This window comes from Mesoplodon bidens (genome assembly GCF_964165515.1).
Source record: "Mesoplodon bidens genome assembly, chromosome: 10".
Classification (NCBI taxonomy): Eukaryota; Metazoa; Chordata; class Mammalia; order Artiodactyla; family Ziphiidae; genus Mesoplodon; species Mesoplodon bidens.
Genome location: NC_138172.1, coordinates 7376056 through 7391289, shown reverse-complemented (window position 1 = coordinate 7391289; position 15234 = coordinate 7376056). Strand labels below are relative to the sequence as shown.

Here is a 15234-nt window from a genome sequence, read left to right as displayed (position 1 = left end):
AAACCCACAGAGGGCTGAAACGGGGGTTTCACAGGAAACTGAAGCCTGTCATCTGATTGTTACTGCAGGCCTGACGTTGGCCTCTGTGGCTGGGTGGTGTGTGACTAGGTGGGATGGGGCGCTGCAGCAGAAATGCACTGGCAAGCTCCGTCTCAGGCTGGCACCCACCAGTGCCGGTGCCGATGCCTCAGGATTGTTTCCTCCTCGGGCGGGCATGTGCCCCAATCCCACGTTTGCATGGACCATGGTGCCAGCTGTAGGCCCCTGCCTGTCACTGCAGACTCACCTTAGGTTGAGAACATAATGAAGCCTTTTCTATCCCCTGTTGGTGGAGGCCAGGGAGGTCAGCCACAAATGGGTGGGTGGCTTTGGTATTCCTGCCACATAGGTCTTGATGGAGAGGCAAAGATCTGTGCAGAAAGGGAAAGAAAAAAGGAACAGGACACTGAGGTTAGGTCAGGCTGGGACCGTCACCTTCACTTCCATTTGTCTGATGACGAAACAGGCTCAGCCAGGCCTTGGATGGGGGAAAGTGTTGCTTATTCTGGGGACGCAGGCAGTTGGGGTGCAGGTGGCACCTTTAGAAGCTGATACAGCCAGGAACACCTCCTACTGTGGTGGGCTGTCTGGGGTCCCCTTCACCAGCAGGCCCGGCCTGCCTGACGTGATGGGAGCTGGGGCCGCAGAGGAGTCACATCTGCCCTTGTGTCTCATACACAGATGTCATCATGAGGATGGCGTGGACGTGGCCCTTTGAGGTACACGGGTGGGACCCCAACTGAGGCAGTTGGTGGAAGGAGGGTGCATCAAGGGGCCGTCTCCCTGGGCCAGAGAGGGGAGGGCAGGGGGGAAGAGGGCTCAGAGTGGCACTGGGACCCCTTCCTCCTGGGGTCTTTGCTTCTGCCCTGGATCTGCTCACGAGTCAGCCTTTGCCACCAGTGACTCTCACCGGCAAAGTTGTCACTTTGCACGAGGGGCGGTGTCACCCTGTGCCTGTGGAGAGCAGTGCATTACATGAACAGAGACGTGGGAGTCTGTGAGTCCTGCCGGCAGGGCTGCCCTTGGGTGGGAGCCTAGCTTCTGGGATCCCAGTTTGGGCCAGAAGGGCCTCTCCCTGAGGTGACTGGGTTGGGGGTGCGTGGTGCCTGAGGACCCCAGGTGGGGAGAAACGAAGTGTGTGTCCTCTGGGGTCCCCACAGGGGCCGTAAATCCTGCTCACCGCCCTTGGTTCTGGCAGGGGACCCCGCCTCCCTGAGCTTCCGTTTCCCTCCTTGCTACCCCTAGGGTTGGGGTGAGGACACACACAGTGAAGGTGTCAAGGGCACGTCCTAGACAATCAGTGGAAAAATCCAGGAGCGAGCAGGCCCTGCATCTGCTGCTCACCTGCTTTCTGGCTACTCACCCTCATCGGAAGACTCCGTTCTAGTCCCTGTTTGAGCAAGCTTGCTTACTGACTTTTTTCTTAAGAAACAATTTAGGGGCTTCCCTGGTGGCTCAGTGGTTGAGAGTCCGCCTGCCAATGCAGGGGACACGGGTTCGTGCCCTGGTCTGGGAAGGTCCCACATGCCGCAGAGTGGCTGGGCCCGTGAGCCATGGCCGCTGAGCCTGCACGTCCACAGCCTGTGCTCCGCAACGGGAGAGGCCACAACAGTGAGAGGCCCGCGTACCGCAAAAAAAAAAAAAAAGAAAAAAAGAAACAATTTACTGTTCAACTGATACATACATGATCATTGTTGAAATATTCTGCCAAATGCAAATAACCCCCCCAACCCACAATTATACAGGCCTTGATAATCACACCATCCAGAAATGTTCACAGTTAGCATTTCCTGTATATTCTTCAGGTTCTTTTTCTCTTCATATGTAGATGTCTTCTATACTTCTACACATATTTTACAAAAAAAAAAAACCTGGGTAGCACATTATATATCCTCTTTCGTTGTCAGTCAACGATATATTGGTGGTTTCCAGAGGTGGAGCGGGGGCCCAAAATGGGTGAAGAGGGTCAAAGGGCAGAACTTCCAGTTACAAGATAAATAGGTACAGGGGATGTAATGTGCGGCATGGTGACTGTAGTTAACAATACTGTATTTCGCATAGTTGTAAGTTGCTAAGAGGGTAGACCTTAAAAGTTCTCATCACAGGGGCTTCCCTGGTGGCGCAGTGGTTGAGAGTCTGCCTGCTGATGCAGGGGACGCGGGTTCGTGCCCCGGTCCGGGAAGATCCCACATGCCGCGGAGCGGCTGGGCCCGTGAGCCATGGCCGCTGAGCCTGCGCATCCAGAGCCTGTGCTCCGCAACGGGAGAGGCCACAACAGTGAGAGGCCCGCGTACCACAAAAAAAAAAAAAAAAAAAAGTTCTCATCACAAGAAAAAATGTAACTCTGTGTGGTGATGGATGTTAACTAGACTTATTGTGGTGATCATTTCACAGTACATACAAATATCAAATCATTATGATATATACCTGAAACTAATATAATGTTCTATGTCAATTATATCTCAATTAAAAAATATATTAACACCTCTCCATATCATGGATATCCACATACATCTTTTTAGTTACTATTAAAGTGAAAAAAAAAAACCTCACACAAGTCAAAATATTTAAATGAATAAATTCATAGAGACAGAAGGTAGAATGGTGGTTGTCAGGGGCTGGAGGAGCGGGGAGGGGGAGTTGGTGTTTAATGAGGGCAGAGTTTCAGTTTGGGAAGATGAAAAAGTTCTGGAGATGATGGTGGTGGTGGTCGGACAGCGGTGTGAATGCACGCAATGCCACTGAACTGTAGACTTTAAAATGATTAAGATGATAAATTTCACGTGAAATGTATTTTACCGCAGTTTAAAAAAACAAATACAGTAAAACAACAAAAAAGTGTAAATGATGCGGAGTTGTGTTAAATGAAAACGGAAAGACTCCCGAACTACGCTCCTTACACCCACTCTGGGCTGTTTAAGAGGTGACCCGGTATTTTAAAAATATGATAACAACACCACCAATGAAGTTCCCACGTTTTGAGCTAATTGGTTAACATGTGCTCTCTCCCTTAGTCTCATGGAAGTTATCCAAAGCAAACACAGCTGGGAGGTAAGGGACCTGGTGTCAGGTCAGAGCCTGGACTCTGAACAGCTAAGCTCTGCTACTTCTTTTAGAAGATAGTTCCATTTAAAAGAACAGTATGTTGGGCTTCCTTGGTGGCGCAGTGGTTGGGAGTCCGCCTGCCGATGCAGGGGACACGGTTTCGTGCCCCAGTCTGGGAAGATCCCACATGCCGCGGAGCGGCTGGGCCCGTGAGCCATGGCCGCTGAGCCTGTGCTTCTGGAGCCTGTGCTCCGCAACGGGAGAGGCCACGACAGTGAGAGGCCCGCATACCACAAAAAAAAAAAAAAAAAAAAAGAACGGTATGTCAGTAAAGGAAACAAGGAAAAAGTCACCCACTCTCCCCCATTCGGCCTTCTGGTTACCTCTGTGCATTCCCTCTGGCCTTTCCTCACTTGCTCCTACCCTTTGTCCTGCTTTTCCTCAGTCGGGGCCCATCTGCAGAGGGGAGTAGGGATGCTGAGGACAGTGGCCATGTGAGTGGTTCTGCCGGACCGGATGACAGCAAAACCATCCCCAGGTTTGAATCCCATCAGCTGTTTGACTTGGGACAAACCATTTTAACCATCTGAGCCTCAATATGCTCAAAAATAAAATGCAGAGGGGCTTCCCTGGTGGCGCAGTGGTTGAGAGTCCGCCTGCCGATACAGGGGACACGGGTTTGTGCCCCGGTCCGGGAAGATACCACATGCTGCGGAGCAGCTGGGCCCGTGAGCCATGGCTGTTGAGCCTGCGCGTCCGGAGCCTGTGCTCCGCAGAGGGAGAGGCCACAACAGTGAGAGGCCCGTGTACCGCAAAAAAGAAAATAAATAAAATAAAATAAAATCAGAGAATTCTGTTAACCATCAGAGGTTGTCAAGAAAATCAAATAAACCTGCGTCGTGCCATACACACTGTAGTGCCATTCACTGAGGCATTGCTAATATTGTTCTAGTCCCAAAGCTGGGATTTGAGAAGCTTGGTCCCGTGCTTGGTCCCGTGCTGACAATCGGTTTTGTTGAGAGAGAGAGAGACACTGTTTACCTGTTGGAATAAATGCTCCTGGAGACTGAAAGGCTGGAGGTGTTTTGTCTCAGCCCCACCTGGTGCCTCATGTGAGAGTGAGCAAGTGGGCTGGCCTTCCCCGGACGTCAGTGCCCTCTGTTTTTTCGGTTCTCAAACACGGGTCCACCTCTGACCACCAGAGGATGAAGGGCTTTGAATGCAGGGCTGTAGAATTTGGATTTGGTCTGGGAGGCAGTGGGGAGTTAGGAGGATTCATGTGAAGAGTGTGAGCCTTATCCTGCCAGTGGGGAATCGTAAAGGCTTTAAGCAGGGAGGTGGTGAGGCCAGGTCTGTATTTTAGCAAGATGCAGCCTGGGGAGGGCTCTGGAGGCCACTGGAGCTGGAGGCTGGGACCATCCTGGAGAGAGGATGGCAGTGGTGGGGGGAAGGGAGAGGAAGCAGGTCCACTCGGAGTGGAGCGGGCTCTGTGGAAGCTGGTGGAGACACACCCTCTGGCACCTTTGGGGTTTCCCAATTCAATGCAAAGAAGAAGTGATTACTCTCGAAAAACAGGTGACCTCCACCCAGGCTCTTTCAGCCGCTCCTGCCTGACCAGGCTGTGTGATCTCAGACAAGCCACTTAACCTGCTCAGGCCTCAGGGTCCTCATTTCCACCAGGCTGCAGTGAAGGACCTTGTGAGGACTGCATGCGTGCAGAGCTAGACCTGGCCACGCATCGTACATTGTCAGCTGGCAGTTGATGTGGCTGCTATTTTCAGGCTTCCCATCTCTAAAACAGGGAAGGATGCACATGTCTCCACTGCTCTTGGAAGGGGAAGCTGGAGGACTGCCAGTACTTTTATATTTAGGGGCTCGACTTAGGGACTCAGCTGGATGGAGGTCTTTGACTTCCCCATGTGCTCAGGGAACCGTGTGGTCTGCAGAGGCCTTTCATGTCTGCACTCTCATTCCCCCCTCCCAACAGCCCTGTGAGGGAGGCAAGCAGATGTTATCATGTTATCATGATGATCATCTCTGTTTCATAGGTGAGGAAACAGGCTCAGAGAAGGAAAGTGACTTGTCTAAGGTCACACAGCGGGTAGGATTGGAAGCCAGATGTGTCTGACAGGGTGTCTCAGCTGGACGATTGTCGGGTCCAAGAGCTACACCTTACACATTGGGGAGGCTGAGGCCCAGAGGGGAAAACAACTCTCGGGGGCACATCGTGAACTTGAGGCCAAGCCAAGACTCTGATCAAGGTCTCTGACATCTGGACCCAGCCTGTCGATGGCTAGCCCCCTTCATTGAATGATAATAGCTTTCTTTCTTCCCACCTCATTTCAGGGAAATCAGTTCCTGAAATCAAGTCTTCCATCCCAGACTTCTTGGATACGGTGAAGCCAGGAAAGCCTTTGGCAGCTTCTGTAAGAAACGCTGAGGATGAACAAGAAAAGGAGCAGCCCATGAGGCCAGCCACCTTTCCAGGCCCAGGTAATTTTAATTTAACTTAATATTTTAATTTAAAGAAGATTTATTTAAGGAAATGTTTTATCTATAAAGATATTTAGTTCAGGATATAATAGCAAAAAATTGGAAACAACAACTGTGGATGGCAAAATTAACCACAGATGGTGGTGACAATAAAATCCTGCTGGCAGTGATGTAGGTCTGTATACATACATGGAAATATGCTCACGATATACTGAGTTTAAAAAGTTAAAATGTCAGATGACAAAAGGATATATACCTTCTATTACCTTTTTTTTTTTTTTTTGGTTGCTCTGCATGGCATGGGGGATCTTAGTTACCCGACTAGGGATCGAACCCATGCCCCCTGGTGTGGAAACGTGGATTCCTAACCACTGGACCACAAGGGAATTCCCAGCGAGGTGTATTTTAATTATTATTATTAATTTTTTTTTAATTTGGCTGTGCTGCGCAGCTGGTGGGAATCTTAGTTCCCCAACCAGGGATTGAACCCATGCCCCCTGCAGTGGAAGCGCAGAGTCTTAACCACTGGACCGCCAGGGAAGTTGCCCATTTTTGTAAAAAGAAAAAAGAAACTCAGTAACTGGGGGCTTTCTATGTGTCAGACACTGTTCTAAGCCCTTCAAGAAGTTGAGCTGTTTAACCCTCAACTAACTGTATGAGTTTGGTATTGTTTTTCTCTCCATTTCACAGATGAGGAGAATGAAGCACAGAGAGGTTAAACAGCCTGCCAAGGTCATATGCTACGGAGCCCAGGTATTTTACCTGTGGTTTCCCAAGCCCCCAGCACAGGCATCTGAGCCATATAATTTGAACGCTTATATCCTCAACCGCTGCACACACCCCTACCCCAAAGCCTCTCAGCCCACTTCAGCTTTGTCTCCATCCCCTTGTGCCCAAGGAAGGGCTGGGGGACAGTTTGCCAAATGATGGAAGGACTCAGACAGCGGGTAACTTCCCGAGGGGTGCCCGCTCCTCATGCCGTCCTCCCCACCTCTCCCCCGGAGCCCCGCCCGCCTTCTGCTCTCCTGCAGCCTCATGAGTGCAAAGCCGGAGACCCCAAATCCATGAAACCTCCCCAATCCATTGACGTGGCTCCTAAAGCCAGGGTCAGCATTGGCTGAGAGGCGCGTGCATGGGCTTTTGCATCAGGCAGACCCATATTTGAATTCCAACTCTGCCCTTTCCAGCAGGAGAATGACTTAGCCTCTCTGTACCTCATTTTCTTCATCTATAAAATGCGCATAATAATAGAATAATAATTCGTAACCATGTACATCATCGTGTGTGGTTAGGAATCATACACCTTGGTGTTGCCACCACGTAGGTGCTCATTAAATGTTAGCTGATATTAGGAACATTCCAGGCACCCCAGATAGGTTGAGTCTGGAAACTTAATCCTAGACCAAGGAGTCTAAATTATTTCCTGTAGCTAAAGAGTTTAAAAAAAAAAAAAAGCAGAACTTTGATCAGCAATTAAAGATAAGGGGAAATGGTCCTAAAGCTAATATGGTACTGATCGATGGCCAACGGGAAAGATAATAATAAAATAGGGAAATTCTAGGGGAGTGCTAGTGAAGCTGGAGGAGGTTACTGGTGTAGCAGCTTCTTCAGAGCTTCCTTATCTAGGCTGCCGTGGAAACAAGCATCATGTGTCTCTGCCAGACTTTGCACCCTCTGCTTTCTTGAATGGCACTTGGGAGGACATGTGCCCACACAGGTCAGGACGATAAATAGAATCTGTAGACAGAGACAGGAGGTTGATTGTCTATCTTTGCCCAAACTAAAAATAAAGGCATCATCATTAATTTCATCAGATAACCCAAAGCCAGTCTTTTCTTGGGAAAACCCAAGGTTCCATTGGGCCCAGAGTTCCAGCTGATTATCTCGTAGGAGTGGAGAACGCGGAGGCAGAGGTGGCTGGGGAGGAGGGCACACACAGGGAGGAATGGTGCCGGCTGTCACTGAATCAGCCTGACCACACGGGGAGGGGGCTCTTGATAGCTGGGGAAGGAGACATAGCCTGCCAGAGTTCCATGGCTGAACAAGGGGTGGGACTGGGATTCAGCTCAGGTGGATTGTTCCAGAGCCCACATCCTAACCTCTGTAGTGGGGAGAGACATGGAGAAGGAAAATACACGAGCAGATGAGCCATGGACAGGTTCTAAGCACCTCCTTCAACAGATTCTCAAAGCTAGATTTCAGATAAAAGGGCTCTGAGTGGCTGAAATAACTGTCACAAAGCCTTACCTATGGGAGAGTCCATCGTCTGTCCATCAGAATTGATTTAATCCACACATAGTTTTACCAGCCTTGGTACCCCACATATACCAGAGACTGATCTTTGTGCTTTATATCATGTCTTTTAATCTGGACAAGAACTCTACAAAGAATGGACTATTTCTGTGTTTTTGTTTTTTGTTTTGTTTTCTACATCTAAGAAAGCTAAAGAAAGGAAGCACAACCCACCCAAGGTCAAATCTTTAGTAATGACAGAGCCAGGACTTGAGCTCAGTTCTGTCTGCTACCAAGAAAGAGATGGGGAAGCTGTAGAGGCCGACCCACTGTCAGCCACAGGGCAGGATCCAGAAAACCCCAAATGAGATACAGCAACATTGCGTGTTCTTTGTTGCTGCCTGCAGTGACGCAACTCAGCAGGACAAGATTTGGTGCATTCTGCTTGAGAAAGCAAACGTTCTAGAAAGATTTCTGTGGGAAATGGCACCGTGAAGGGTTAACTCTTAGTGTTTTGGAAATGTCATTTGTGTAGACCACTGTCTTCCCTGGCCCAGGCCTTCCATGAGTGGAAGCAAGGGCTAGTTCTTATCTGATTTCTCAGCCTTGCGGTATTGGTTCAAATTCCACTCCCTCCCCCCGCTCCCCCTCCGCAAACCACAGGGATAAATAGACTCAACCACCCCTAGTAGCCCTCCTGTGTCACAAGAGCAGACCTCAGTGATCCCCCCACACTGAGAGGCCTGGTGCAGCCCACAGAGCAAACCCCAGGCATCAGTCAGACCAGAGAATCATGGCTGTGTGAGGCCAGCACTGACCTTGGCCTCGCTGGGCAGTAGGAGAGGATAAGGGACCGTGTGTGCAGCCTGCTCTGAGGTCATCCCCGGGGCAGGGAGAGCAGATAGAGCAGAACTCCAGGAAAGAGGCAGGAGGGAAGTCAAGTTGGCCTGGAACAGCAGTTCCCAGAGTGTAGAGTCTCTGTCCCCAGTGGTACATGGAACACGGGTGTTAGGCAGAGAATATATCACATGCACAAAAACTACGGATTTCAAGGCTGAATATGTAATACGTGAACTGGAGTGGATTGAAAGAAAACATCAAGTAACTCATTGTAGAGCAGCACAGACACATGGCCCACACCTAGGAGATGGATGACTGTGACCACAGTTTGGGTGACTCAGGCCAAGGGTATTGAGCTGAGCCCAAGAGAAGGCAGGGCAAGGGCAGAGGCCTCCACCACGGGAGCAGCAGTGGCCAGGAGCCTTACTGCAAGGCAGTCTCCCCTCCGCACCCAGTCACCAGGGCTGGGGGGTCGGGGCGTGAGCAGCCTCGGGAAGCGCGGCCTGGGTGCACGTGGATACGTGGATGGATTTAAGTGAACAGCTGGGCTCTGGTTGGTTACAGGGCTGCCAGCTGGTCTGTAGCACGTTGCTGGTTTTAGTTATTTTGTTTTTTATTTTACCTTTTTATTTTTTTAATTGAAGTATAGTTGATTTACAATGTTGTGTTGGTTTCAGGTATACAGCAAACTGATTCAGTTATATATATCTATTCTTTTTCAGATTCTTTTCCCTACAGGTTATTACAAAATACTGAGTATAGTTCCCTAGGCTATACAGTAGATCCTTGTTGGTTATCTATTTTATATATAGTAGGGTGTATCTGTTAATCCCAAACTCCTAATTTATCTCTCCCTCACCCTTTCCCCTTTGGTAACCATAAGTTTGTTTTCTATGTCTGTGGGTCTGTTGCTGTTTTGTATGTAAGTTCATTTGTATCATTTTTTTTTAGATTCTACATGTAAGTGATATATGCTATTTGTCTGCCTGGCTTACTTCACTTAGTATGATAATCTCTAGGTCCATTCATGTTGCTGCAAATGGCATTATTTCATTTTTTTTTATGGCTGAGTAATATTCTGTTGTATAAATATGCCACATCTTCTTTATCCATTTATTCTGGTTTTATTTTTGCCTTTTTTTGCCAAAGGTTTAATTCCCGTGTCTGAGCTATAGCTCTTACCCTGAAGCTCAGTTTATATATTTAAAAAAATTTTTTTGGCTGCATTGGGTCTTTGTTGCTGTGCAAGGGCTTTCTCTAATTGCGCCAGCGGGGGCTACTCTTCGTTGCGGTGCACGGGCTTCTCATTGTGGTGGCTTCTCTTGTTGCGGAGCTCTAGGCTCTAGGCACGCGGGCTTCAGTAGTTGCGGCATGTGGGTTCAGTAGTTGTGACGCACGGGTTTAGTTGCTACGTGGCATGTGGGATCTTCCCTGATCAGGGATCGAACCCATCAGGGATCGAACTCGTGTCCCCCTGCATTGACAGGCGGATTCTTAACCTCTGCGCCACCAGGGAAGTCCGAAGGTCAGTTTAAGTTGTTTTTAAGTTGTAGTGCACTGAGAGACAAAGAGGGTGTGTGTGAATGTGTGTGCGCACCTGTGTATTTTGGGGAGGGGTGTTTATTGTTAGTACCCCATTCTGGGGGTTGCTGGTGCAGTGTGGGTGTACCAGCACGGTACCTTCTCAAGTTTAGTCCTTTCAAATATCGCCAATGCTGGAAAATGTGAAAAAAAGAAAACAAACAAACAAAAGACTCTAGAAGCAACAGACAATGCAGGGAGAGAGGCTTAGGGTGGCCCCTCCTCTGAGAGGATGAAAGAGCCTCAGGCTTTCTATCAGGTGAGTTTTGTTTTTATCAGCTGCCTTGGTTAATAGTTTTGGAAGGCTGATTCTAGTTTCACCATGGTGCTGTTTTCAGTATTCTGAGTTAATTTTTTTTATGGTCAAAGGTCCACATTAATCACTCCTTTCTTGATGAGGTAAGCCAGAAATACTTGAAATAGGTGGATTTGGCCAGCAACCCTTGGGTCAAAGTTAGTTTCCCTTGGAAGGGCCGGCCCCCTGTTACTCAGAGGCCAGCCCTGCAGTAGGGCCACTTGGGTATTTCCAACGGTGACATCTGAAGCTTCAGGCTTCTGGTCAAGGTGCACTTTCATGTGGGTCAGCTACGTGGCCTGTCTTGTTCCCAGCCTGCACCTGCTCTGACCTGCAGACCCCAGACTGCCCCATTAGTCTTCAGATTAATCTTCACGTGGTGCCTGGTGAAGACATGTCACCCTCTTTAACCTGACTTTTCCCTGACCCTGAACTACTCTTCAAGCCACACCTGTTTTGTGAATCTTCTACATTCACTAAGGGATTAAGAGCACAGACTCTGGAGCCACTGACTGGGTGCCCTTAGAAAGGTTGGGTCACCCCTCCGTGCCTTAGTTTCACCACCTGTAAGGAGTCGATCATACTGGCATCTTTCTCCTGGGGCTATTATGAGCGTGAAATGAGTGAGCTCAGGGAAGCACTGAGAATGCTGTCAGTGGTTGCTAAGTAAGCGTGCCCGGAATGTTTACTGCACGCCTGGGCTTTCCCGCTGCCACACCTCCTCGTGCGCCGGTTCCACGGCCTCGTGCCCTCCCTATGTCATAGCTACTTGTTGCAAATGTTTTCCCCTTTTTGAAGCTCAGGTCAAGTGTTCCTTCCTCTGTGAAGCCCTCCTTGATCTCCCAACCCACTAAGGCAGGCTTCTCCTGCCTCTGCCCTGGGAGGCTGGTTATTGCCATTCCTGCTGCCATGGAGGTTTCTGGAAGGCAGGCTCTGTAGCTAATGCACCTGTGTCCTTCTCTGCTGCTTTTGTGGGAGGTGGGACAGTGTAGGGGTTGGAAGGCCCAAGGATCTCCATTTAAAGGCTGACTCTGCCACTTACTGTCAGCATGGCCCTGGGCAAATGGCCACCTGCAGTGCTTCCCTTTCTCCACCTATCACACGGGGACTTTGTGTAGGACCAACCCACAGGGCTGTCATAAGGCTTCCATGGGGTAACGCTCGAGCAGCAGGTAGGCTGGCTCCTGTGGTGTCAGGAAATGGCAGCTGTCATCACTGACAGTAAAATGTGGAGTGAATGAGAGACTGACTGGGTCTGGGGACCAGGCAGGGACCCGTCCCTCCTTCCTCCAGTGGCTGTGGCCTGACCCACCATCCCTCCTTTCCAGGGCCTGCTCCAGCCAGAGCCAGCCTCCGGGGCCCTGCTGAAGATGCCTCTCCTTCTGTAAACACCGACCCGCCAGCCTCATCTGATTCAAAGGTAAATCCTCTGCCCCGAGCAGTAGCCCCCAGCTGTGAGCCTCTCTCAGAAATGCAACATGTTGATTCCTCCAGAACAGTTTGGGGGTTAGGGGTCAGGGTAAAGGGGAGAAACGAGGCCCATCGAATTACTCTGAGCTTCTAAGACTCTCAGTGCTGGCCCTCAGTAAATCAGGGGCGGGGAGAGGGTGCACTCTAGTTTTTAATGAGCTTTTCCATTATTTGTATTTAAATGAGAGCTGATAATTGGCATCTTCCTCCTCCCCAAATATCTTGGTTGCAGTAGTCAAAACGCCTCCCCTTCAACCTTTTTTCAACACAAAATATATCGGAGTTATCCTGAATTTTTAATGATTTGGGTCCAGGGTCACAGTGACTTCTGTGAATCTTAAGCATTTTTGCCTTTCTAGGCCCTTTCTTTCATTTAAAAATATTACTTAAAATTATATTTTACGACTGCCATGGTATAAAGGTGAACGTAATCCAAGTTGAATTAAAAATTAAAACATTTTCTTCAACTTGAAAAGTTCATTTTTGTTCATCAGACTTCGAAAGAAATTACGTTAAGATGTTTTCGTGGGCTCCTAAAGGTGTCCTGGGCAGAGTGCCTGGCTGGGAAGCCAGTGCTACATGGGTCTGGTTAGTGGAGCTCTTCCATAAAAGGGACTGTCACTTAAGCAGGCTTATTTATTTTTTAATAATTAATCATTTTCAAAGATGATTAGTAATTGGAAGAATGATCATGGTATAACGTTTAGAGAAAACACTGGAAATCAAAACGGTGGGTGCGGCATGGTCCCAATTTTTAAAAATAAATTCTCGTGTATCTAACTGGCAAGAATTACACTAAACTTTAATAGCAGTTAAGTGGATAATGAGATCATGTATAATTAGCTCTCCTCTAATTATCTAAAACTGTTTATAAGAGCACATATAACTTAAAAAAATGGAAGTTTATATACACCTATTTTTAAGAAGAAAAGGGATTGATGCAGAGCTGCTTTTCTTAGGCTTACACAGGTTATGTGAACCTGTGTCCTGCTTCCCGGCATGTATACCGTGTGCAGGACCTGGGGCAAAAGCCCAGCCATTGACCCGCTGTGTAATCTCACTTCATTTCTTTGACCCCCTTGGTGCTCACCTTTGTAAACTGGGGAAAAAAAAAAAAAAGGAAACCTCTACCATGGGCTGGGAATACTCACATTTTAGTTAATCTTCAGAATTACCCTCCAGGGTATTATGGTTATCTTTATTTTTGCTGATGAGGAAATGAAGGCTCAGAGAGGTTAAGTAACTTGTCCAAGGTCACGGAGCAAGTTAGAAGCAGAGCTGGGATCTGTCCTGTTTGCCATCCCTCCTCACTGGATGAGATGATCCCCTTCACCCCTCAGCTCTGCTGTTCTAAGAGTCCCTGAGGTAGTAGGGAAAATAGCATTTTCCATATTAATTCCATATTAATCTCAGTCTCTTCTCTCTGAATTCCCAGGATTTCAGCACCTCCATTCCTAAGCAGGAGACACTTTTGAGCCTGGCTGATGACAGCCTTTTCTGGAGCGAGGTGGACGTGGTCCAGGCAACTGATAACTTCAACCCAAACCACAAAATCAGTGAGGGGACCTTTGCTGACATCTACAGAGGGCAAAGGCTTGGCACTCCATTCGTCTTCAAGAAGCTCAGAGAGGTGGGCACTTCTTGGCTTCCAGTAAGGGGTGGAGACTACATGGTGAGGCTAGATTTTCATGTTTCAGTGTCTTTTCCCACAGATGGCGTGTTCAGGTCCAGGGTCAATTGAAAGATTCTTCCAGGCAGAGGTACAAATTTGTCGTAGGTAAGCCTCCCCTTTGGAAAATACTTTGTTTGATAGTGATAACCGCTAACCTGTATATAGTGCTTCCTATGTGGCAGGCACCTTTTAAGCATTTTCTTTATGTAAACTCATTTAATCCTCACAAGACCCCTGTAACATGGCTACTATTATCACATTATTTTACACATGGGCACATTGAGGCACAGAGACGTTAAGTGTCTTGTCCAAGATCACACAGCTAGTAAGTGGCAGAGCTGGAATGTGGTTGGTTGGTCTGGCTCCACGGGCCATGCTTTTTCTCTGTAGCCACTGTACGCATGGATTAGACTTAGAAAAGGACCTTGGCTCACTGGGCTCAACTCCTTCCTTCCGGGGAGGGGGCGTGGATAATCTGTTTTTGTCCCATTTTTTGAGATGGACAGAAACTTACTGATTCCAACTTTAATGGCGAATGATGACCCACAGGCTCAATCTGGCCCAGCCTGTGTTTTTATGGCCTGAGAGCTAGGAATGATTTTTACGTTTTTAAAAGGTTGAACAGGGACTTCCCTGGTGGCACAGTGGTTGAGAATCTGCCTGCCAATGCACGGGACACGGGTTCGAGCCCTGGTCCCGGAAGATCCCACATGCTTCCAAGCAATTAGGCCCGTATGTCACAACTACTGAGCCTGCACTCTAGAGCCTGTGCTGCGCAACAAGTGAAGCCACTGCAGTGGGAAGCACGCGCATTGCAACTAGAGAAAGCCTGCACGCAGCAGCGAAGACCCAACGCAGCCAAAAATAAATTAATTAAATAAATTAATTTTTAACAAAAAGGATTGAACAAAATAAAAAGATTATTTCATGACACATGAAAAGTATATGAAATTCAGATGTCAGTGTCTTTAATGAGGGTTTTATTGGAACCCAGCTGTGCTCATTTATTTCTGTGTCATCTGTGGCTGCTTTGCGTGATCCTTCAGCAGAGGCCAGATGGCCTGCAATGGCTCTAGTATTTACTTTATAGAGAACTTTTGCTTACCTCTGGTTTTGAGCAGTAAGGACCTTCAGAAGTCATCCTCAGACCTGCATTTTACAGATGAGGAAACTGAGGCTGGAGAAGTAAAGTGAGCCTCCCCGTCACAGAGCTTGGTGGGGGGGACTGGGAAAGAGAAGGGGAGGACATTTGGATACCTGGACACTTATCTTGGCTCTGCTGTCATTGCCTGATGGATTGAACACGCACATACTGGACCCCTGCAGTGTGCTGGACACCAGCTGTCATTCAACCTGGCAAGTCACTGTCTGAGTTGCTCTGCCAGTGTGTAGCCTCGGCCAGTGTGTGATGATTGTGGAGTATTTTAAGAAATAAAGAAAATTATAAAGAGGAAAATAGAAATCACCAATTTTCCATAGCACCTATAAGTAACTACTACGGTATTCAGATTTTGATATATTTCTTTAATCCTTTCTCTTTTCATACATATGCATGACTACACACACA

At 48.2% G+C, this 15234-nt stretch overlaps 1 protein-coding gene across 2 annotated transcripts in view; it reads left to right on the top strand.

The window, feature by feature from the left end:
• Positions 1 to 15234, top strand: part of IRAK2 (interleukin 1 receptor associated kinase 2) — a 63520-nt gene that overhangs the window by 25422 nt on the left and 22864 nt on the right. For both annotated transcript variants that reach the window (XM_081246008.1, XM_081246007.1), the window contains exons 3-6: positions 5431 to 5577; positions 11854 to 11945; positions 13431 to 13625; positions 13708 to 13772. In XM_081246008.1, the coding sequence (XP_081102134.1) occupies positions 5431 to 5577; positions 11854 to 11945; positions 13431 to 13625; positions 13708 to 13772 (499 nt within the window). The remainder of the gene's footprint in view (positions 1 to 5430; positions 5578 to 11853; positions 11946 to 13430; positions 13626 to 13707; positions 13773 to 15234) is intronic.